This window comes from Rhipicephalus microplus, chromosome 1 (assembly GCF_043290135.1).
Source record: "Rhipicephalus microplus isolate Deutch F79 chromosome 1, USDA_Rmic, whole genome shotgun sequence".
Lineage (NCBI taxonomy): Eukaryota > Metazoa > Arthropoda > Arachnida > Ixodida > Ixodidae > Rhipicephalus > Rhipicephalus microplus.
Window position 1 is genome coordinate 229837902 of NC_134700.1, and position 24256 is coordinate 229862157.

Consider the following 24256-nt stretch of genomic DNA (forward strand, 5'->3'; position numbering starts at 1 on the left):
GCTTATTTGCCGATCATTGTATTTTATTCCGTTCAATCAACTCTTTAAATGATCAGATAACACTGCAACAATCTGTCGAAGCCATATATGCGTGGTGTGACCGCTGGGGTATGAATGTAAACCCTGAAAAAACTATGTTCATGCGCATCACTAACAGGAAACAGCCGTTTATTTACCCGTACAGTATAAAAGAAACCCCTATTTTACTAACAGAAAGTTACAAATATCTTGGCGTAACAATCACTAACAAACTAACTTGGTCTTCTCACATTGAAAAGATTTGTTCATCTGCACGTAGGAAATTAGTCATGCTGAGGCCTAGACTCAGTAGTTCTCCACCCAGTACTAAACTTCTAGCTTATAACACAACAATCAGGTCTGGTTTGGAATATACATGTGAGGTGTGGGATCCGCATACTAAAACAGATATTAACAATCTAGAGAAAATCCAAAGGTTGGCCGTCCGCTTTATTTTCAATCAATTTCGCCGATCTGATTCCCCAACTGAACTAATGCATAATAACAAAATTCAAACTCTCGAATGACGCAGAAAAATTAGAAGACTAAAACTTCTTTTCTATCTATCCAGCAAAAAAAGTCTACTTGAGCTATCGAGTATTCTTTCTCCGTTATCTTCGCGTCCAACTAGACGATATCATTCACGAAAATTCACTCCTATCTTTGCTCGAACTAACAATTTCAAATACTCTTTCTTTCCTCGCACATTAACAGAATGAAACGAACTACCACATCACATTTTTGAGTCTCTAAACGTGTTAAGGTGTATTGAAAATTTTTTTGAAGTAACTTAGATCTTGTGCCATGCCATAATGTGTTGTATATTTACCTGTTAGTTTGCACCTCCTGTATTGTTCCTTTTTTTTTTGGTCATATCCTCATACTGTACCACCCCCACTCCTGCCTGGGCTATTCTTAGCCTGCAGTATTTTCTAAATAAATAATAAATAAAATAAACGCTTGAATCAGGCGAGATTTCCCTTAAATCAAAATGTTTTGTATACTTTCCCTATTCTGTTCATATCCCTGTTATCACTGATTGGTTGGCCTTGGAAATACAGGAAAGGGGGGGGGGGGGGAGACCACCATGAAACTAACATCATTTGCATAAGAAACGGAAGGTTAGAAGAATCATGACGAAATAGAGTCATGAATTTCGGTATTATGACGATTAAATCCCCACATATAGAAAAGGAACCAGCAACCTTCCTTCAGCGACAAATTTCACAGTGAATACTTAGCACACACGAAAGTCGTAAGAGAATAAATATCACGTCATCATGATCATCACTTGTCCTTTCATATTGAAGGTTCGCATTGGACAACAAAGCACTCGAAGGTCAACAGCACTAGTGAAACGAGAAAGCAGCACTGAATGAGTCTCCTATAGAGCGACCTTTTTACGCTTCGGGGATAGAATTCTCAAATTTATTCTTACTGTGACTCCACAATGATAGAACTCATCAAATGCATGTGCATGTGTATTAAACATTATCGTAGGAATTGCTCAGTGCCCTCTTTCTTTCTTTTTTTACAATAAAGAAGCGCTAGAGAAAATAACGATAAACGGACAAACTAGGGTGTTACGATTTCACCCTATAGTAGGATATGATATCCTGAGAGTAGGTGCATCCGCTGAGCAGCAGGTTCTTGAGCGCCTGTCTTTCTGAATCAGGACTTCCACAGCTTTATGGAAACACCAGAGGCAAACTGTACTATACATTCACTTTTATTTCCAATTTTGTTGTAATTTTCACATCTCGTGGAAAGCACACGTAGTCACACCAATATCTTATTCTGTTTTTTTTTCTTATGTATTGTGAGCTCATACTATCTAGAAAATAAAAGTGATAAGGATTGATTTCTTCTCTTTTATGGCAAACATTATTTAGTAGAGAAACGTAAGAACGCTTGTGTACGCTGCATTGAGTTCACGACGTAAAGTGGTGTATTGGGCGAGCTGGTAGAGATTCATGGCTAGAGTTAGCACGTGGAAAACGTGCGTTCTTCTCTTTGTCCTGGGTTTTTGACTTCGCGTTGAAGATATATGCCGCGTACTCGAAAACCATCTAGAGTAATCACTCTCTCTGATTGCCCTTCCCCCTCACATGATGTACCGCACAATCAAATTTGTCTTGCTTTCAAAGAAAAAAAAATTGCAAGAAATAAATAATTAGCATTTCGATGATGTAGCAGTACATCACTGTCAAAAAATTCCAAAAAAGATTTTTTCATATCACGAGCTGTGATATGATCCGCGATGAACGTGTTCATGACGTCGTCTATTCGTTCTGTGCATATGTGAACCGCTGTCTAGAACAGGCGCTTCAAAGAACCTTCTCACAATTACTTGGCCAATGCACTTCATCAGAATCGAACTTAGCGCACTTCATGCATACAAGACCATGTTTTCAGACTCCACTCACTGCAAGCTTTCGAGATCAAAAAATTAATTGTCGAAAGGTCGTAATCTCTCTGTACATACGCTATACTTGTGTGTCGCGTTTTACCAGAACTACGAGTACTCCAAAAGGATGACCCGTACCAAAAACTGTGGTCACTGTGGTGACGAAGAAACTACTACGCATGTTCTGCGCCGAACTTAACTCTACAGTACACGGAAAATTTTTCTACTTTTATCCCTAGCAACTATGACAACTAGCTTCTATTGCAAGGAATAAATATATGTCACCAGAGAAAATTTTAACTTCACAGGAGAACGCTGTGCAAGCGCTACCAATTTTCTCGCGGTCCACCGGTCCGTATGAACGCTTGTCAGTGGAACAACGTTGCGGTTTTTCCTTTTCCACAATCGTCATCTGTTTCTTTCTTTCCAACTCATAAATTCCACATCACACGGTAGCGAACCACAACTGCAATTTAGTTAACCTCCCTTTTTTTTTCCTTTTCTCAGTCTGTCTCATATTTATAGTATCAAATAAGCCATCTCCATTGTTTCAATATAGCGCGTAACTTCTTTTCAAAAATATTTCTGTGAAAGTTAAACCATTTTTATATTAACATATTAATGCAGACAAACAATTAGAGAATGTAGGTTCAACCAAACTGTCAGCTTTCTTTCTGAAGTCAGTCAAGCATACCTTCACTACTACCTATCAGCCATACACCCACTGTTTTAACTGTTGCGTGTAGTTAAATTTAAAGTCTTCTGAGTCTCGTGAAATTACCTTTTTGTCGATGATAAACTATTATTTACTTTTTTATTCATTTCGTACAAAAGAGAGCTTATGCCGCTTACGTCAACAAAAAAAAACAAAAAAACAAGCGTAATAAGTAAGGCTAGGTCCTTGACAGTAGCCATTCTAACAGGTCCGAATCCAGCCTCGACACGAGCTCCTGAATAAACGAAAGCGAAAAAAAGCAGAAGCTCGAAAAGCTCTTGCGCCCAAATATCTAGATCTCTAAAACCACCGCATCAAAGTGAAGTGAAAGTTTTGAACTCCGCGGCATCTCTTTAAGATTCTACCGCCTTGACAGCATACCGACACGGCTTCTCAGAGAGTTGCTCGCCAAAGTAGGCAAGAGTCGTTCCCCCGCATCGTGTCTTGACTTTTCTTTCGTAAATTTTTCTATCTTCCGTCTTGGCTTTACAAACGCTCAGCCACTACATCCTACCGCCACCGATGGCGTGACGTCAGCGGTCGATGGCGGGACGTCCGCCATTGGGGCCAACGGTGGGTGTCACGTGATTCGATTCGTCCTTCCTCCCCATCTCTCTCTCCCATCCGGCCCGGCTTGTTATTACAGTCAACCGGCGAGCAGACGCCGGAGCAGTGCGGGCTTGGACTGTTCGCGGGACCTGACGGAGAAAATACCCTTCTGCAGACTCGTCGGAGGACTTTTGTTTTTCTGTTCGTCAGCGGCGCCGAAGAGCGCGCGTTGCGTGTTGTGTGTGAGTTTTATCCTCATCACCCGGCAACATCGTGCGAGGCCTTTGGAAAGCAAGGAACGTTTCCGGAGGCATACAAAACCGTCAAAGGATCGAGCCGTAAGTGTTGTCGCTATTCTGAAAGCATCCTTTTTTCTTCGATGCTCAGCCGCTACTGGTTTCTAACGCCGCTCAGCCGGTCAGGAAAGAGATGGGGGCGTGGGCGCTGCTTTGCGTTCGCCCGGCTGCAAATCAAAATATGCGCGCACGTGGTCGTTCGTCGTCGAGGAAAAGCTTGCGCCGGTGAAGGCGAGTGGCCGGTTCTCCACCGGGTCGACGACGTTTGCGGCCGTCTTCGAGGAGATTCGCGAAGATGAGCTGGTGAATCTGAGCCGCGCTTAATGTCATGGTTGCGTTCGCGCGGGAAGCGTTTTGAGAGGTGACAGTTGAGAGGTAGACATTCAAGCCCTTGGCAATTGTTTGCACTTATCTGGCGTTGTTGACACGTATGTCAACAGTGAGATGAGAAATTACCACATTCATCGCGAGACTGTCAACAGATGTCGCCGCCTGCGAGTTGCACTCACCACCGCTGTTAACGCAAAGGTGGCACGTTGAATATGTTCACTGAAGAATTTTGCCTCACTGTGCATAGAGATGATGGGAGTCCAAGCGCCGCTGAAGTAATGAGAGGCTGCAGACAATACCTTAAGCACGCACATGGTTGGGTGCTGTATTTCTTGTTTCTTGATGCTATTTTTTATATTCTCTCTGAAGATAGATAATTGAAGCTCTGCTGCTGGTTTTCTTGTTGCTTTAACTGATTTGAGGTCTATCGTGCACTTAAATGTGTTGCGAATACGCAAGGCGTCACATAAATAGTTTTGAAATAAAGGATCCGGTGCGATTGAACATTCTCCCCTTGTTAAAGGACTTTTCACCTCTCTAAGCTTTTATCTTTCTCTGCACATTTGCCTCATTTATAAGCGCAAATATTCAGAACACTGCAAGCTGTTTTCATGCAGTACCTGCAATGACGAGCATGTGTTTTGAGTTCACTGATTAACGAAGCCTCACTTTCTTACAGGTATCAGCACGATTTATTGAAAATTTCGTAGACAGACCCCCTATCTCATCTTAATTTTTTTATTTGAGTCACACCTTCAATAAAGAAAGTGCAGAAATATTGACATATTAAAGCAGTTTCTTGCTTTCATTTCCTTGCTGAAGTATTACTAGTTGGAAGAGATGACATTTCCTGAATCCGCAAAATACCTTGACGCTTTTTTCAAAGCGCAAGCAGTCTAAGTTTACTTGAGCTGTAATTAGTAACGTGTTGTGCTTGTGCATTTACAGTGGTGTCATTACAAGAACGCAGGGCGAAACAATTGTTAGCACTGCGTTGCGATTGTTAGCTCGTCACAATGAATTCACGTGTCACTTCAAGTGCCGTACATGTCATTTTACTATCGGAAAGCATGCTCATGACTTTTAAATATTTGACTTGCTCTCCGATTATTTTCAATGCTTGTTAAGCTTCACCGTTAAACTTGTGTGTAGTGAGGCAAAGCCTGCTTGCTTGTATTGACAGCATTGTTCTTTGTTTTTAAAATGTCCGACGCTGCGTTGGTTGGCATTGGTATAGCACGAAGCAAGTGGTCGACAATTTCTTAAATATGTGCATGGAATTTTCATTGTGAGGACTAAAGCCTATATGTTAAAAATAGCAATCGCCTATGTCTCGTGGAATAAAGAACGCACTAGTAATGACCTTCGCTATACATGTAACGGTAAAGTTCGGTTTACCATCATTCCACTGAAGGTAAATTCATGATCATAGCTGAAAAAAAATCATTTCAAGCTCACCGAGAATTAATTAGTGTATCTAAATATGATGTTCGCGTCTCGCTGACGTAAACATTGATTCGCTTTGATCTATGTACAGGTTCGAACTGTATATGACGGATTTAACAGCGGGCGTGTGAACAATATAGACTACTACTGTAGTACTCAGCACCTTGCGACACTTGCGTGTCAACATCGTCATATGGCTGCCGTTGTACTTTTCTGATACAGCTCTTTTTTGAACATCTAAAAAAATGCCTGTGACATCCTATAGATATAGGTCCATCAGCGAAGGCATGGCTTTTTCGAAATGGTTCTTGCGAGTTGCTTCTTCTGCGTACCAGAACCACCATCTGCAGAAAATTGCCAGCCCGTTTTGAAGTTTGCTCTTCTTCCCACGTGTATCGAGTTTTTTTTTTTTTTCCTTTGTTGCACACGGTCATGGTGTAGAGAGAAAAACCGCGCATACGGTGGAACCAAATGGGGTGCAAGAGTCCGGGTTACACGCGTGTGGAGTGAACGAAAAGAACGAGCATCAATCCTCTTCATGTCTTTTCCCCCTACCTTATTTTAAAAGTTTTGCCTTAGTTTTTTCTTCCGTCCTACCAAAAAAAAAAAAACAACACATTTTGCGGCGAGGCTTTCTCACGCAAGGGGCATTTGAAGTCCGAGACTTGAAACGAGAAAGAAAGAGCCGAAGGAAAAAAGCAGCAGAACAAAAAAAAAATGAAATAAACTGGCCGGATCTATCACTGTGCGCCCTGCTATCGCTTTCGCAAAGGCGGGTTGCACATGGGGAGATGAGAGGAAGAGACCCACGCAAACCCCCGGGGTGCTGCAGTGCAGCCCATCTTCCATCTGTATCGCGCAAGGCGTCTTGTCTCCTCCTCCTCCACCTCTTCTCCCACGGACGATAGGAGACGCGAAGGCCGACGCTGGCCCCGATCCCTGGGGTAACGTACCCCGGTCCTCGCCATCGCCTCCGAGAGACAGCGGCGCTTCCATTGATAGAGGTCACACGATACTCTCGTCTCGGTGGTGCCCCCCACCCCCCACCCACCTCCTCTCTATATCAACGACGTTCCAGTGTTACGTTTCCTAAGCGGCACGTTTCTACTTTCCTCTCAATTCCTCGCTCTTCAGCCTGAAGCCAGTTTTGCCCTGCTCCTTCTATCTCTCGTCTTACGTGCGAACCTAACTTTCCGTTCTTCTAAGGCCCGAACACGTTGAACCGCTTAGCCGGAGCACCTGCCTATTTATCTTTGCCTTAGGTTGTTTGAGAATGGGACCAGTTCTGGGGGAAGGGAGGGGGATCCACCCTGCATATAACATCCGCCGCGGGCTTCTGCTACCGTCGGCGTCCGATAAGGGGTTGACATTGAGTGTCGGCCGGCCGGTTTCCCGTAGTGGTCAAGCCGAGCGTCGTGCACGTTCCTCGTTCCGATGCCCGAGAGCATCTCCGTGTAAAGCGTGCGGCTGCCGTTCGTTCACCTGGGCCAGCTTTGACGCGGCGGCCACCGCGAGGACAGGAACCTATTACGCGGACGGGTTAAAGACACTAGATCGGCACTCAAGAAGGAAGACGCTTTCCGCATCCGTGCGTGTCGTGCATGCGATAGAGAGACACAGAGGGGGGGACACTTTTTATTGGTAGAAGGATAGTGATCTTCCTCGAAGGGTGAAGTTCATATAGTGCAGGTCCTGTTTGGCTCCCACCGCTCCACGTGCCCGCTGTATCAGTCGACGCTCTTCTTGTGGCTCTGAGCTGGTTAGCGCCGTCTCCCGAGAGGAATGTGATGGTGCGATAGACTATCTCGCTTCTGGTGTGTCTGATTAACGCAAATCTCTGGGTGAGACCAAGTCAAACAACCGAGTCATTTTTGTGTTTTCGGACCAATATGCTTTTTTTACTATAGATCATAGAACAATCATTAAACCAGCGATAACTGGCTAGGCCGTCAAACCACCGGACGAAGTTTCTTTTCCTGTAGGCTCATTTTTATTGTATAAAAAAAACCGTAGATGCCTTGGAAATGGATTGCACTTCTAATTGGAATATACCTTAACGGTCCACTTAGTCGTTTAGTCTCTTTATATCTCCCTTTTATTCATTGCATTTCCGATATTAAAGTGGCTTGCCATGCCACTTTCCAGGAGATGTTACCGGGGTATATTTCTTACCGGGGTATATGTTTTATAGAATCTCACCCAATGGAAAAGCATGAGAAAGCTTCAATATGTGATCGTGATAAACATGAAGCCCATAGCGTGCGATGATTTCGCTTACATTTGAGTGCCGCGGCTATATTCGGCTTCACGAAGAGCTCTTTGATAGCAGCTACTACCGTTATAGAGGTAAAAACGCCTCCTATCGTTGAATGCGCCGTTGCTCGCCATCTTGTCATTACGCGCTCCGCTCACTGGCGTGCAACAACCACGGCCAGATCTTCCTAATTTCAGGCTCCGCTGACGAGGACTACCGCCAAATTATCGATATCACTGCCTCGCCCACAGAGCACATAATGCGGTCGTGCAAACAGCCCTTGCACGCACTCCCTATAGTGGTCGCCATCGATATTGCGATGAGGTTCCGCCTATCGTTCCATGTATTTAATTCGGCGCATGATTCTGGTCATTTGTACACAAATCATTTTTTTATACCGCAGTATTGCCAATGACCAGCTTCAAAGCTTTTATGTTATTTACGAGAACGGGTTCTTACCTCCTGCTGTAAGCGATTACAAGTGTATAGCACGGCTTGTACACACGTAACTCTTTACGCGCTTACAGTAGATCTTGCGGCTTGCACACGTGCCCGTGCAGCAATTGCAGATCGCAGAGGGTTGACTTTCGCTTTTAAGGGAATAAAATGGCACTTTCGAAGCACTCTAATTAATATGCCCCATGAATGGGCCTCTTATTACAGCGCAACCACACTGGACTCGCCTCTCCTTCGCGTCACCTCTAGTGGAAGGGGCATTTTTTTTTTTCGCGACGTAAGTAACCAGACAATAACAGATGACTTACTTGCACAACGTTGATGGTGGCTCAAGTTGAACGCTTTGTCTTTATTAGAGCTGGCAAGTGTCACCTGAAACAAAGGAAAAAAACGTATAGTGTTGTGAACGTATAGTGTTGTGGAAAAAGGAAAGGTAGGGCACGTTCCCGCACTATACGAGGAACGTGTCCATCCATGAACTTCGGTGTTTCTTATTTCTTGAAGAAGCTCTGCATCGCATAACAATCAGTGCTCAATGAGATAAGGGACGTTGAAAGAAAAACCAAAGAAAGAAAGAACGCTGTATAGAGCTTGCACAAGAAATTGGCAGATTCCACGTACTGTGGGAACCGATGATATGCGAAGCACGAATGAGAAATGTTGATGTGTCACTTTGAATTCAGCACAACGTTACGAGGTGGAGGTAAATGATGCAGTACATGACTTCCGTGTCATGATTATCATGTCATGATTATCATGTAGAGCTAGCGAAACGGCCACGAGCACGCTATAACTGTGGTATGTTGTCATGTTTTTAGATGACACGCGTGTCAGGATTATCTTGTTTGCACCAGTCATATATATTTCGCCATCCACTGACGTCATGTAACAACTATTTTAGTATATGTGGGGCTAGTAAAACGGCCACGAGTGAATCACGAAGAGCCCAATATACTTCAATGTAACGTTGACGCGTGCGCACGCTGGGCACAGCGACGACGATGTGTTAGCAAAACGCGAGCACTCTATAGTCTGACGCCCGGCGTGACCAGCGTCCGTCGGCGCGGCCCGATAGCAACCAGCGCGAAATGCGAAATCCTGCATTTCGCGCCGACGCGTTACCCAGACAACACTGCATCTCTCTCCTTTTGTGACGCAGGGATGCCAGACGCGCTGAAACGCGCATGCGTCAAAGGAACGCAGCGCGGCGCGCGCCTGCGAGTACAGGACCGGCGCCTGGCATGGCAACATGGCAACGCCGCGGCGTGACGCGACGAAACGAACACCAGCGAGCACGCGCACCGTGTCACGGCGAAATGTATTGGCGCCTTGACTGTGGCATGTAGTCATGTTCTCACATGACACGCTCTCATGATTATCATTTTTGCACCAGACACATACCATCGTCATCCATTGGCGTCACGTGATACCAAATTTGACATATGTGAAGCTAGTGAAACGGCCGTAAGCGCATCGTCAGTGTGGCATGTAGTCATGTTGTTACATGACACGTGTGTCGTTATCACGTTTGGATGTTTCATTCACCTATGTCGTTCGTTTGTGTCACGTAATACCGAGTTTAGTACATGTGAAGTAAGTCAAATGGCCACAAGCGCATCGTGAGCGTAGCGTGTAGTCATATTGATACATGACACGCATCGCATGTTTATCATGTTTGCACCAGTATTATATGTTCGTTATCCATTGACGTCCCGTAATACGAAGTTTGGAATCGGTGAGGCTGGCGAAACGGCTGTCAGCGCATCATAAGCGTGGCATGTAGTCATGTTACATGACACGCGTATCATGATTATCATATTTGCACCAGTCACATGCCTTCATCATCCAATCACGTACTGTTATATCAAAATTGGTATATGTGACGCTAGCGAAACAACCGCAAGCGCATAATGAGCATGCCATGTAGTCATGTTGTTACATGACACGCATGTCATGATTTTATGGTACGGTCTGTCGCTTGTGCTCGCCGTGCAATCATGCCATACCATACCAATTTTGATACATGCTATAAGAACGAAACCACCGCAAGAGCTGCAGGACCAGGAAATATAAATGATGACAGTTATGACATACACGCCATGATTTTCATGTTATAACTAATTAAAGATGTTCTTCATACAGCCATGTTATGCCATACCAAGTTTGGTACTGGTACCATTATTAAAACGGCCAGTAGAGATAAATGTAGCTGGCGGCTAGATAGATACGCTCGAAGTCGCCGAAGTTCGCCAAGAAATGCTTCGCGTTTAAAATTGACAATGAATGTAACGCTGTAGAAAGAGTGGAGCACCATATACGAATTAGTTAGACGGTGTAAAACTCCGCGCTCTTATAACGAAAGTTACAATGCGGGAGGGCAAAAAAAAAAAATCGGCCACGTCGGTAACGCAAGAGCACTGAGATCAAGAGGAGCCCCCGAGTTTACAGCCCTGCGCTACACACCCCGCCCCGCGCCTGCCGTTCCGAACGGCTTCTTTTGGAAACCAACCAGACAGCCTGCGAGGCAGCAGTTGTGGCCTCTTCACTCTGTTTCTCTTCTAGCTCTAGCTTTTCCATTGCGCACTGGGTACTCGCCCGAAGCCGAAAGAAGCCGCTCCGCTAGAGCCACGAGACGTGGTTGCATCGGCTCGCGGGATTTCCTGCGAATCCCTCGGATCCCATTAGTTGGACGAGCCTTCGAGTTTCCACATGTGACACGAGTGCGCGCCTCGGCCGCCACTCGCTCGGCTCGGATTTCCGCCGTCTGACGCTTTCCTCTTTCGTTCGGTCTGAATAATAAAAAAAAAGTATCGCTTGCACAATTTCGCCTGCATCGGTTTTCCCTGCTTTCTCGCAGCCTTGGATCCTATACGTAGCACTGGCATGTTTTTTTTTTTTCGTTTTACCTTTGTGTTTCTCGGTTTACTTCACTCCATTTACGGCTGCAGCGTTTCTTCGGTGATTGCTTCATCAAGGCTTCTACCCTCTTAGAAGATTAACTTATCCGAGAGCACCCCCCTCCCCCTCCCACTGCTCGCTGGGGATTACTTGCGACTATCGGCTGATTACTGCGCTGCCATGTTACCGTGCATGCAACCCGGTCAAGAACAGCGGTCAGCCGGATTTTACGAAAGCTTTCGATTTGGGCCACCCAATCCGATACTCTGCATACTTTCTGTGCTATACATCCTCCTTATACAGTGTACACGAGCGCTGAGCCTTACAAAACTGTAGATTGATAGGATGTCTCTGTCTTTCTTTTTCACTTTCCCACTATACGGCTCCTAAACACTGCTAATAGAGAAATACCATAACATCTAGTACATATCAGCATTGCGGCAATGTGAGATCTGTCCAAAGCGGCTCACGCTCCCCTTGCACCGCGGTAATGTGTGTATACCCTCGAAAACGGAGTTGCTTAACCTAATGCTGACACGCCCGTAATGCCCGTTTCAGCACGTGTAACTCCAAAGACCATAGAACCCCCTTGCGTAAAGCATGCGTTTGACTATACGCCAAAGACGCGGCATATTAAGTGTATATACATAGGAAAACATTTCAGGCGTCGTACTAAGGAAATTTCAGCTTGGTCATCAGACACATTTTAATCTCTTTTAGCAGCCAGACTTCATTGCATATTCAACTTGAATGACCCCTACTGTGATAACATCTTCAGCGCCAAAAAAAGGGGAGGGGTCGGGGGAGTAAGAGAGCAGTTCAGGAACTGATGTATTTGGTGCTCACCTCACATTACAATGCAGTTTAGATAGTCGTACATGACATTTAACGTTCAAGGAAAGCTTTTTTTCGCTCTGCATCTTGGTCGCTTCTTACTTTAGTGCGATCAAGGTACTGAGACAAGCGTGAAAAAAAAAAAGAAACGACGACAACAGGGAACCCATTCCGCAGAAGATATGTGTGGGTCCTCTATCTTTCTCTGTCTGAAGACCTAAAAAAAAGTCTGGGAAATACCCTCCGCTCAGGTTCATGTCGCGCACTGTACAGGAGAATCTCGGAAGCGTATAAGGACAAACACACAAAGAAAACAGTCTGAGACTGCTACGTTTAGTTAGGCCTAATTATAAGAGCTGTCGCGCTGGCGAGTGCTTCTCTCCGGTACCGCGTATATTAGCGGATACCCCCCCCCCCTTCCCCGGTGCCTTGTACGCTGCTCTGCCACGCGCGTCCTATTAGCGGCGCGGGCGACGCAGCCAACCGACGACTTCACGCTGCGCGAGACATGGCGCGCCCCGTGAAGTATACTAAAACGAAGTAAAAATAAATAGAAAGCTTAGAAGCTAGGACGGCTGCTTGGCTGCCTTTTCTACCGGAATGGCATGAGACAGAAGGCCACGTATACAAAAAAGGGACAAAATATTTCCCAAGTTTCTCGCTGTACGGCCCCCGGTTCTTGCCCTCGGTCCTCACGTTCTGTCCCTTGGTTGCTCGAAGTTCAGAAAAGTCTGCGCATTGTCTCTCTTTGCATACTCTCTTTTCGCCGATGGTTGTTTTCGAAGCATTGGCCAAACTTTTCCAAGCCGCGCGTCTTTACTTGTGCTAAACTCCCGGTAGCTTGAAAAGGGTGGTCTTACGGTACCCACGGGAAACTCTAGTTCTGCGGTCGACTTTTTGTTTTCAACTTCAATTGTAGTTGTTGTTGTTGTTGTTGTTGTTGTTGTTGTTGTTGTTGTTGTTGTTGTTGTTGTGATTGTTGTATCACGAAGGACACTACCCAGTCTCACTCGTTCTCCATTTTTATTGCCTTTTTGGAAAAATGGAGACGCAATGGCGGCCCCCCTCCTTGCAGAACGTTTGGTCAAATCTCCGTGAAAAAGACCGGGTTAGGACGCGCTTACGGCTATTGCGTTTTCTTTGCTATGAGGCTGACGCTTCGTGGCAAGTCGAGAACTTCGCTTCTCTTGCTTCTCGCACTTGCAAGGAGAGGCACTCTTTCTAAGAAAAGGCTCAATAGCAAGAAAATAAAGAAAAGCAAGAGAAAAAGGAGAGATTGAGAGGTTTAATGCTTGTTGTAAACAAAGAGATGAAGAAAGAGAAAGGGAAAACTAGGCTACAACAATACTCAGAGTTGTTCTAGACGTGGATCTTTCAGTACCGATGCTACGAATGTTTAGAGGAAAGTTTGAAGCATAAATGGAAAGATATAAAAGAAAGAAAGCATAAGCTTTACACTTGGGTAAACACAAAAAAGCAGTGCTACTGTACTATAAAACGCAGACATAAAAGTTGAATTTGTCTTTTTGGGGACTCTTTAGAGCTCTCCTGGTTGTCTTTTTAAATTACCTTTCTATTGTTCTTAAACGAACGCGCATTAATCATCACCGAAGCAATGCATTAGCGTTCAGCTGACGCCTATACTCAGACGCCTAGAAAGGTGGAATGTGGGAGACGCGTGTGTTATGTCTGGCACTCTAGTTTTATGCGCTTACTTTAGGCTGAAACTTCACAATCATTTTAACGCTAGAGTGTTTCCCAGTTAAATTTGCGAAAGTGCGCACACAGCCGACGTCCGCAAAAGCCGGGTCCAGAAAGCGCATGCTGGTGCCAGCTGCCGCAGCAACTACCTAGAGAGCTGCGGCCGTGCCCCTCGATGGCGAAGACGGGCACCCAGCTCGCATTGCCGTGCTTCACTATGAAGATGTTACATGTTTTTAGGGGCGATGCTCCTTGAGGCGTGGGCTGTGCGTCTCCTGTATGTAGCCACTTCTCGTTTCGTTCTTGCAGTGTTCACTAGATGGTGGTACCGTCGCCTGTATGTAGCCACTTCTCGTTCAGTTCTTGCAGTGTTCACTAGATGGCGGTACTTGGGACTGATGATGAAAAGATGTAAGATGTTATAAACTAGACGGCGATACTTGTAGTTATTGATAAAAGATGCGAGATGTTATAAAATAGGAATGATGTCACATATGGTGCGTGTCATTAGTGGAAGACAATCGTTCGATTTAGTGCGATGACGTACGCTAGGGGGGTGCGTTCTAATAAAATCGAGTAGGCAAAATGTACCGAGGATTCATGGTTTACCAGGTTTACCTCCAGAGCTTCGCCCACTCATCATCATTCACTTCGTGGATATGCATGGCGGCACTTTTTTTTCTTTTTTATTAACAATAGTTGGCGCTATCGATACACTAAGCAGTTTGCAGCGATGTCGTAGGGAGTAGGCTCCGCCCAGCCCAAAGTTCGCCACCGCCCTCTATGATCACGTGAAGACAGGCACAGCAACTGAAAAGCTGCCTCCGAGCACAGCGCGTGAGGGAGCTTTTCAACGCGCTGTGCTCGGAGCCTATACGCGCCGCGAGGTCGCTGCAAGTGCCTCAGTATGTCGACGGCGCCTATTGTTTACAGATATAGAACAGGTCGATGCCACGGCAATCACCTGAAGCCGCAGAGTATAGGAGAGGGCAACAACCACAGTATACAGAGGGCAGCATGTCCCCGTAACAACCTGGTAAAACCAAGCGCCTTTCTCTTCTCTTCCTATACGAGTATGCCTGATGACCCTCTGGAACCTTCGTTGTATACCTTTTCGCGTCGCAGCTTATGTCTGTCTTACATCAAGCATACTTAGTCCGCAGACACGACATTTTTCAGATACGCTGCTTTTTACTCTCGCACAATTCATCCCTGTGGAATTCGAGCACCATTGTGTTTTAAATGTGCTTTTGCGCATAGTAATTATCTCGTCCAGTTTAGGATCATGTAGTTTATATTGTCTTTGTGGTATGAATGGATGAAAAAAGGCTCATATTCTACTGCGCAAGTGGTGACGCTCGTTACAAGGCTGAAAGTTGGGAGCGTTTCTAATACTTTATTGTTTAAAAGGCATTGCTCAAAAATCGAATTGTGATCGAACAAATAATTACTACTTGTAGAATGTAGTGTAGTACCTCAGGGTAGGAGAAATGAAGAATCCCACAACCACAGCCGTGTAGGTCTACGTGTTTCTTGTATCGTTCCGTCTTGCATCGCTATTATCCTGCAATCGCGAACCAACTGGCTATACTGCTTATCCCTGGGCAGGGGTATGATGTAGCCCTGAAAATTTCGACAAAAGCCATCATGCGTTTGTCTATTAAGATGTCAAAACGTTTGGTGCAATCATTTTAATAAGCCTCATTGCACAAATAAAGCCCACGAGTCCGATCAAATACAGACAACTGGCATAAGATCATACACACATTACTACAACAAAGCACGCCGCACTTGTTGACAGTATAAGAGGCAGAGCAACGAGAACCAATTACGCACTCCTGCGGAGGCACCTGCATGGTGTAGACGGTGTTTCCTCCTATTACCGAAGCATAAAGCAAAAGATAAATGTGAGTGACGTGCTCAGTGATGTCACGGCGCGATTATTCTCCCACGCAAGCGCAACTATTCTGTGCGGGTTCAGGCTCGAGTGCGAAGTCTCCGTTCGAAACTCAATTAAACTGAAGTCACCGTGAGTCCACATGGGAGGAAAACACGGGCGACGACAAAGAGCACTGTATTAAAGGCAACACAAATAATAAAAAGATGCGCCTCGGAGGTTTAAGCGCCCGATAGTAATTTAGAGAGGGTGCTTTGAGGGAGAGGCGAGCGAGAAGGCTCCCATTTTTCTTCCCGTACGTCCCACGAGCTCCCTGTATCACAACGTGCTCGAGGCGCAGTTCACCATTCGCTGTCGACGGCGCACACGCGAGAATATCTCGCGTCCTAAGAGCAGAGGGCAGTGATGCGCCGTCTCATTCCGCGGCGCATCTGGGCGGTTGGGCACATGGCAGTACGATTCACTCGCAAAACGTGGGCTCTGTCTCTGCGACCCCTGCACCCTATTTTGGAAGGCCCTCCCTATATTTTTGCGTTCCTTCGCTACTGGCTACCCTTTGCTTCCTGACCCTTCCTTGAAAAATCGCTTGCAGCCTCCGCAATTACACGCAAAGCACCACTGACGCCTCATTCATCCCTTCCCTTCCTCTCTAGTTCCGCAAATTAAATTTGCCTGCAGTATAAAGTTGCAGCAGCTTTGGTCCTTGCGACACGCAAAGCGCTTCCAACGTCGGCGCACGCCGCTCCGGGAGACAGAGCGACAGAGGTGGCATGTCAGGCGCACTGCTTGAAGCCGAGTTTGGTTCTTATACACGGTACTTGCTATCGTCGCTGAAGCGTGTAATTTAGCTCCAGTCGGATGTTTGTGTGTGGCACACACGCTTTCTCACACGTCTCTCGGCTCCACTGGTAGACCCGTGCTAGCTTGCCCTTATCCTCTGCTCTCTCTCTCTCTACGTGTCGTGCTCGTGACGTGCCCATTCGCACACCAACGCAAGCCGTAGGCTGAAATGCCATTGTAACATTCCTTCGCCCTCTCCCAGTTTCCCTATACCCGGTCTTGTAACGCTCCTCTTTCTTTCCCTAGCGAGAGCCGAAACACGAGCTTACCGCCGCCAGTATGGACTACACCGGGTGCAGCTCCGTGGCCGTGGCGGCCTTTAATCAAAGAAGCTCGGCGGCGAGCCACTGCGGATATGGCGACAGCTGGCTGGCTCTTCCAGCGATGTCGGCTTAGTTGTTCCATTGGCTCTCTCTCTTTTTTCTGTGTCGAGCTGTGGAAGAATGGGCCGCGCGTAGCAAGCGTTAAGGGAGCTGTGCGGGCCTGTCGTGATTATCCCCGCCTCAGATTGTGTGCAGTACGCGGCGTAGGCTGCTCGAGGATTCCCTATAAGGCCAACCGGAAAGCCTGCTGGGCTCCCACACCGTGTTTATTGCTTTGTCATTGCGGACACACTTCTCGTCCATGCAGTTTCATTACGCGCGTGTGTGCTCTTAGAAAGAGTGCGCTTCCGTATACGTTTAGTCCAGAATTGTTACCTGAGGATACATTCCAGTCGATTTCAGTCTGCCGTAATGATTCCATGGGAAGGCATGCAAAGAAATTACATGCCACTTCGTTTTTAACAGACGCTGTGGAAACGATAATTACTCTCTCGCACCCTATCGTAGCGCTAGTTATTCTTGGTCGGGACTTCCTGGGGCACACTACAAGCCACTTGGGGCCAGTGTGCGAAAATTTCGTATCATTCCCGCTTTCTATATAGTACTTTATTGCCCTTTCGTTTCTTTCATAGTATGCCGAGGATTTACACGCACGTCTAAATTACGGAAGCACGTGAACTGTGTTAAACACCTATGTTATACACATATACATATTCGCTGAGAGAATACATTGTGCGGCATCTGAGACTGCGATCATCGTCACCAGCAAGGAGCGTGGCTCACCCGGCTCGTGACGCTGGCGCTACGAGTGAACTTGAATTTGCCGGATTCTATGCTGATGTAAAATAAGGGACTTGCCACAGATGTCTCGTTGATTGAGTGTGGTATGTTATAGCAGCCTGCTTAGGTATTTCGTTCGTAATGATAAAATGTGGAGTGCAAGCTGTAGATACGGGACATATATAGGAACCATCTCTTGTGCTTTGTGTCTTCTATATACTATACGTGATTTCGCTTTCCAATTTACCACCTCCTCCTGTCCTTCTTATCACCATCATCTTTAACCATGAATTTTCTTCATTTTTTTTTCATGCTTGGTTTGTCTGCCACGCAGCAGACAAACCAAGCTATACAACGTCAGGCTAAACAGTACCTGCATTTCTCTAGACAGAGTTTGTCTCTGCTGGCCTTAAGTGCAGTCAACTTGTTTTATGAGCCGGTTGTCGAGAGTACTCAACGTCGTTGACTCATTGTTGCCGCATTCTAGTGCGAGCCACTGGGAGCATTCATAATCGTTTGTCATGCCTGTGGTTGTTTTAAGCCTGCTATACGATGACCACGACAGTGCCCGCGAAAAGCGCCGTTTCTTTAGTCGTTCGCTTGACTGGTTCATGTCGCGATCGGTGGCTGATACGCCGAGATACATGCCTGGCTTTGTGTACGCGGGAGACTCTCACGCTCCTAGACTTTGTTTTGTTTTTTTTCCTTTCATATCGCTAGACAAGGAGGGCAGCGCCATTTTTCTTCGCGTGGGCCTGCGAGTGGTGTCGTTGTTCCCGAAGCTCTTAAGCTCTCGAGTCCCCACAGTCTTGCCCTTTGTCTTAAAACCTTTGTATTATTCCAGAGCGGAGTGAGCCGCGCTCAGACTGTTCACACACTTGCCTCTCAATGAATTTACTTTATTTTTTTCTCATCCACCAGTCATTTTGTCGAACTTGACATTTTTTTTACCGTAGTCATCGCTCTTTTATCCTCTTTTTCTTTGTCTGGCATCATATCACTCATGGATTGTCTTAGTGGCAAGGCAATATCTCATAAAAACCATCCTCATTTTCTCATTGGATACTTGTATTCACTTTTAATGAGCTAGCCGCCAGTCTGGTCTCCTTTTTAAAAAATTTCCCTAAAGCTTTCTTTTTTTTCCTCATTTTTTTTCGTTTTACTTGGAGAACATGAAGCCCTTCTTTATTTCTTTTATATGTAGTTCAACAAAGCTTTCCTTTTGGCTGTGTATAAAAAACTGCCTTTTATCCTCAGTCCATACCTCGTACCCAATACACGGGCTCATTTTTTTAATATCTTTTAAAGCTTACATTAACTGTGAGGTCCTTCGTTTCCTCCGTTATCTCAGCTTTCTGACGTACCGGCCATTTCCAGACCTTTTTCTTTCTTTCTCCTTGCAAACGAGTCCCTAATGCCATTCTGCCGGCCCTTTTGCGCCGTATATACGGCGGGCCGTTGAGATGGCGCACGGCGCTTTGCGGTTTCCGGCTCGCTTTGTCGGCCACCACCGGAGAAGCTTCGCCTTTGTGCGCGTTCCCATGAAAGATGCAGACCTTCGCGCCGCGAATGCTTCCTTAATGAAGGCGAAACTAGAGAAAGCGAAGCGATGGCTCACGGTCTTCGGTGCGGCCACACAATACCGTGGCGGCGCCGTGGCGACGCTAGGCTGTCAACGCTATGACGATGAGTGCGCGCTTCTCCAGCCGCTTCTCGTTCTTTCGAGATAGAAGAAGGTGCAGGGAGAGGAAGAAGGTTGGTGTGGATCCATGAGAAAACCGCGAAATATCATGGTGCAGTACCCATACGAGCTGCAGCTTCCTACGCCACTCATATTGGAACCTGTGGTTCTTATATACTACAGAGGCCCGCACTGCAAGCCGGGACGATTTCGTGAAACACTATTGGAAGCGAAGCCATAAAAAGGACTGCTCATTACGGGGTCTACGTTCCTTATTTCAATTCTTTTCATTTCGTCAGCTGGAAGAGCCAACGAAGATGTAAGATTTTGTCGCCATGGCTAGCGAAGGAGGCAGGGGTGGGGATATTCAGGTGCAGTTTTGTACCGACGCATCCAACTCAGCAGCAACAATTGTTCGTACTGGAAGGTACTATAGCAACTGTAGGGGGCACAGGAATTGCGCAATCAGTGAACGCATCTTGTATTGTACGAGATATTTATTTTGATACTTGCTCCTAACAATGAATGTACAAGTAACATAATGACTTAAATTGTAACCATCCAACAGACCTATATATGCGACAAACCTCCTTGAATATAGATTAAGTGTGAAATACACTATGACAGCGCATACCGTCATATTTTTTTCTTGATGAGTCATAATTGTCGTGTGCAGAACACCCAGACTGTTTTGTGCCTTTACCCAAGTATATATACTCTCACGACATGCTGTAATATATACTTCGCTAATACGTATACATATATAGACAACCACTCTGTATCGTTCTAGCTTGCTACTGTTAGTGCCATAGCAAATGATTTCGTACCATCGACCTGAGAAGCTATCGAAAGTGAGGACAGCTGGGGTACTGTAATGATTTTTGGAAGGGTTACAGAGACCGCACATGTGCTTGTCGCCTGCATTGTTTCTCGGGTGATGTACGTCGTTCTGTGGTACTAAACGGTAACACTGATTGGTTCAATTCTGACCCTCTGCTCTTACCTTGCTTTCCATCTCTACTTATACTTCCTTGTCATTTTTCAACGCGCATCGGGAAGGTTAGTCGACGAGCTTTTCAGTGCCGAATAGGCTATTTGCCTTCTTATTATTTCTATAATTATTTTGACTGTATTTTTACGTTACTCCATGGCTCGTTTGCACAAAATGTTCTTACGCTAGAATTGCTCTTCAGAGATGATATCGGTCAACTCACTAGCAGCGGAAGGCAACAAATAAACGCCCAGGAAATGTGTTGCTTTCGTTTCGAACTAAAAATGCAAGCATGACTGTGGTCGTAAAAGGTGAACATGGGCGCTAATTGGACATGAATGACAAACCTACGCTCGACGACTGATTTTGATCTCTAGCCTGTCAAGCCGTGGATGAAAGAATATTAAGGCATTGACCTAGTGAACTTTCCCCGGAAGTATTGCCTAAAATAACGGCATCAACATTTTATTTCTGTCTGGTATCTAGTCGTTTAATGGCTCCTATGAATGACTAATTTTGACTAATGGCCTCCATGAATGACTATGCATGACTAACTTTTTGTTTAGTTTTTTGTCCTTGTTTTTCTTGGTTTTTTTTCTTTTTTTCTCGTTATTATCTTTAGCAAGTGTATAATTAGGTACATTTGACCTTGTAGTGCACCTGCGCCCGTAGTGAATGCACTATGATATCAATTTGTAACTGTTTAGCGACTATTAATATGCATTTTCCCCCCACTTTTATCAGGTGCTATACCCTGTCGTTTCGCCGCCGATGGGTGGCTAGGGCTTTGTCAAGCTGTCATTGGACAGCTTTTTTTCCGGCCACCTTTTTTCACGATAAATGTTTTTGTTTTTGGTGAAAATAAAGTTCTTTGATTGATTGATTGATTGATTGATTGATTGATTGATTGATTGATTGATGGTAAAAATAATTCACGCAAACTGCTGCGTCATTACCAGTGCTCTACACTAGTAATTAAGCAGAATGTGACCGCTGCTACCGGGCAGTATTTTGTTATTATACACTACCGGACGGAACTACTCGTTTAGAGACGTATAGCTAGTGCAGCAGCGCTGTGCGCCGTTTTTTTCGTCGCTTCCCCTGCAAGCGGCTTACACCGCAGAGCAGGGGCGTTATCGTGCGGTTGCCACGCTCTTCGTTGTCTCCAGAACCGCGTACGCCTTCAGAGGATTCTCTCCGAGCTCGCAATTAAACTATCGCGTGGGCGTTGAAAGCACGCCATTCAACCCCACTTCCCTCATTTGATCCTTCTCCCTTCTGCGCGCCACGCATTGCTGCCCGCCGTCAGCGCTGAAATTCATTTGGAGGGAAATTGCTTCGCTCGTCGTCCCGCAACCGAGCTCGTCTCACGAAGCCCGATGACGATACGGCTTCGAGCAGCGTGCCATTATGCTGTTTTCGCAGAAGATGGCTTAACCAATTTCTTGTTTGGGTTAGGCGGCATTCTCTATCGGACGAGGAAAAAGGGAATCTCTCCCCACTTCGCTTCCTGGAAGCCGCTTCCTTAACAGCAGCTCTCATGGTTTTCCGGTTTGTTTTGGCGAAGCAGCTCACCGATCCTACCTTCATTTGGGAAGGCTCGGGAATAACACGAGTGGCGCCGTATAAAAGCGAAATGAGCGTCCGTCGCGGTCTCACGGGGCAGAGCAGTGGCATCGAATAACAGCACCGTCAGGCGTTTCGAGACTTTTCTCACATGTGAGCGCCAGCTTGGTAATCTTATAGGGACGTAGGAAAGCTAAGTATTCGCTTCTGTTCATCGTGCAGAATAAGGTTGTGTTCTCATATTCAGGGTATTTGTGGATGATTTAAAACGATGACGAATTTATTCGCTGAAGGAGCGTTCACAGAAACAAATATCTCGAAATACTGAAGCTCCACACAGCTGCATCACTGCATATATTATCACATAAAATATAATATATGTATGCTAGATCTTCATTATGTGAAATACAATAATACAATAAAGCTGATATTATGTGGTGGTATCGTTCGGCAGTACGCCCTAGAGTTTATTTTTATCTGTGTACGTCTAGTAGAAGAGGTGGGAGTTCAGAATCCCAATCTTGACGGATATATTTTCTAGATACCTGCTTTGGACTGGAGGAAACATATTGTTGTCAAATCGAGGGTAGATGACATCGATTGACGTTACAGAGTTAACCGGAGCATATTGCCCTTGTTGCTTTCCAGAAGAATTTCTTTCGGTCTTTTATGTAACTTTTATTTCTTTTATATCTGTTATTTATGTCTCCACCTTTTTATAACTTCTGTGCACACGCTTTTTCATGGTCTCAAAGAATGGGCCCACATTAGCGCGCAGCCTTAAGTTCGTATATGAAGCCTGACAAAGCACGACCTAACAAAGAAGCCTCGAATATATTAATTCGAAATATTTAATAAATAATGTCATCACACAGTTGCAGGATTTCAAGAAATCGTTGTCATTGACGAGATCTGCACGATATCGCAGTGCGTGCTCGCATACGTGTGTAGTTGTTTGTTATAGCACATAAAAATCATTTGAAAGCTCCTTTCATTTTTACATGCTTCCTTGTAAAAGAATGAGCTTGCATAAAATCTATATGCTTGTTTAGCCGCTTAACTAGTAATCAGTAAAGCCGTGTTCGAAACTATACCAGCATTCATATAGTGAAATGGCAGAGCCCTCTTAATTGGAAGAATTTCTTCGCACCTCATTGTTTAATCAGTAACCATGACAAACGGTCGGGCTATGTTGTGTTTACGAAGTAACAGCAAAGCGTAATTCAGAGTAACACAACTTATTATTACTAAGAAAAAAATAGCGGGTCCCGCGGTTTTAAAGAAACACATTCTGCAGGGGAGTTGGCATGTAATTACCGCATCAGTCTATCGGTACAGAAACATTGGTCGAAAAAGAGGCAAGCTGTTATGTTCGTATTGCCTTCTTTTCAGCCCAGCTCATTTCTCGCTGCAGACGCGTTTCAGTCACAATTATGTGCACTTATTCGTTTCATCGAAGCACGTTTGTTTGTTTTTACTTGTCGGCGGCGCATACAACCGTTCTGTATATATGTAATACAATTTTTTCGGCGATGGGCCTCCGTCATTTCACCGTTTACATAGGTGTATAGCGAACGTAAGCACGGCGCCACTACGCACGTCTTCTTCTCGTTATCCTATATTCATGATTAGCTGTACATATAATATTCGCTCGCAGGTGATCCTCGAGGGAACTCCCCAGCTCGCGCAGTCTGCCTCGCTTTGCCTTCTACGAGCGCCCAAAGGGGAAAGGCAGTCAGCTCACTTGGGACGCGCGGCGAATTTTATCCGGGGAAAAACAAAAGCCCCCTTGTTCTTGCTCGTTATGCCTGCCCCGTAGAGTGTGCGTTCGCGAAAACGATGCGCCTTCCGGAGAAAGGGCAGGGGCTCTCAGAAACGCGCAAAGTCGTTAGCGCGCAGGCATCACGCTATACGTAGCTCGTCAAGGTCGTATGTAACGTGGTTGCATGTATGTATCAACTCTATATATATATACGCCCACGGGTGACATATATATCTTCCCTGCAGGAAGCCATGGAAGAGGGGTGTACACTTGTAGATAAGAGGAGCCCGCATATATACGGTGAATGCGGTGCACCCCGAAGTTATAGACGACGTGAAACGCCGTGCGAGGTGATTGAAAGCGGGCTGGAAAAATGAAAGCCCGAGTATCTGTGCACAAGCAGCAGTTTTCAGGCACGAGTGGTCTGTTCTTTGTGGAGTGAATTTCTGCCTTCGATATTGCAGTATCTGGTGCGGTATGGCCTGTGTCTTTAAAAAAAAACATGGCTTGGC

At 45.6% G+C, this 24256-nt stretch overlaps 2 protein-coding genes across 46 annotated transcripts in view; one reads left to right on the plus strand and one right to left on the minus strand.

Moving 5' to 3' along the window:
* Positions 1 to 3790: 3790 nt before the first annotated feature.
* Positions 3791 to 24256, plus strand: part of LOC119159557 (alpha-2-macroglobulin-like protein 1) — a 164455-nt gene continuing 143989 nt past the window's right edge. For all 45 annotated transcript variants that reach the window (XM_075891542.1, XM_075891540.1, XM_075891532.1 and 42 more), the window contains exon 1: positions 3791 to 4027. The gene's annotated coding sequence lies outside the window, so the exon portion shown is untranslated. The remainder of the gene's footprint in view (positions 4028 to 24256) is intronic.
* LOC119166605 (uncharacterized) overlaps positions 7084 to 24256 on the minus strand; it is a 171620-nt gene continuing 154447 nt past the window's right edge. Inside the window, exons 6-7 of the mRNA XM_075891580.1 lie at positions 8780 to 8843; positions 7084 to 7598 (exon numbers count right to left, since the gene is read on the minus strand). Coding sequence (XP_075747695.1) covers positions 8840 to 8843 — 4 coding nt within the window. The 3' untranslated portion in view covers positions 7084 to 7598; positions 8780 to 8839. The remainder of the gene's footprint in view (positions 7599 to 8779; positions 8844 to 24256) is intronic.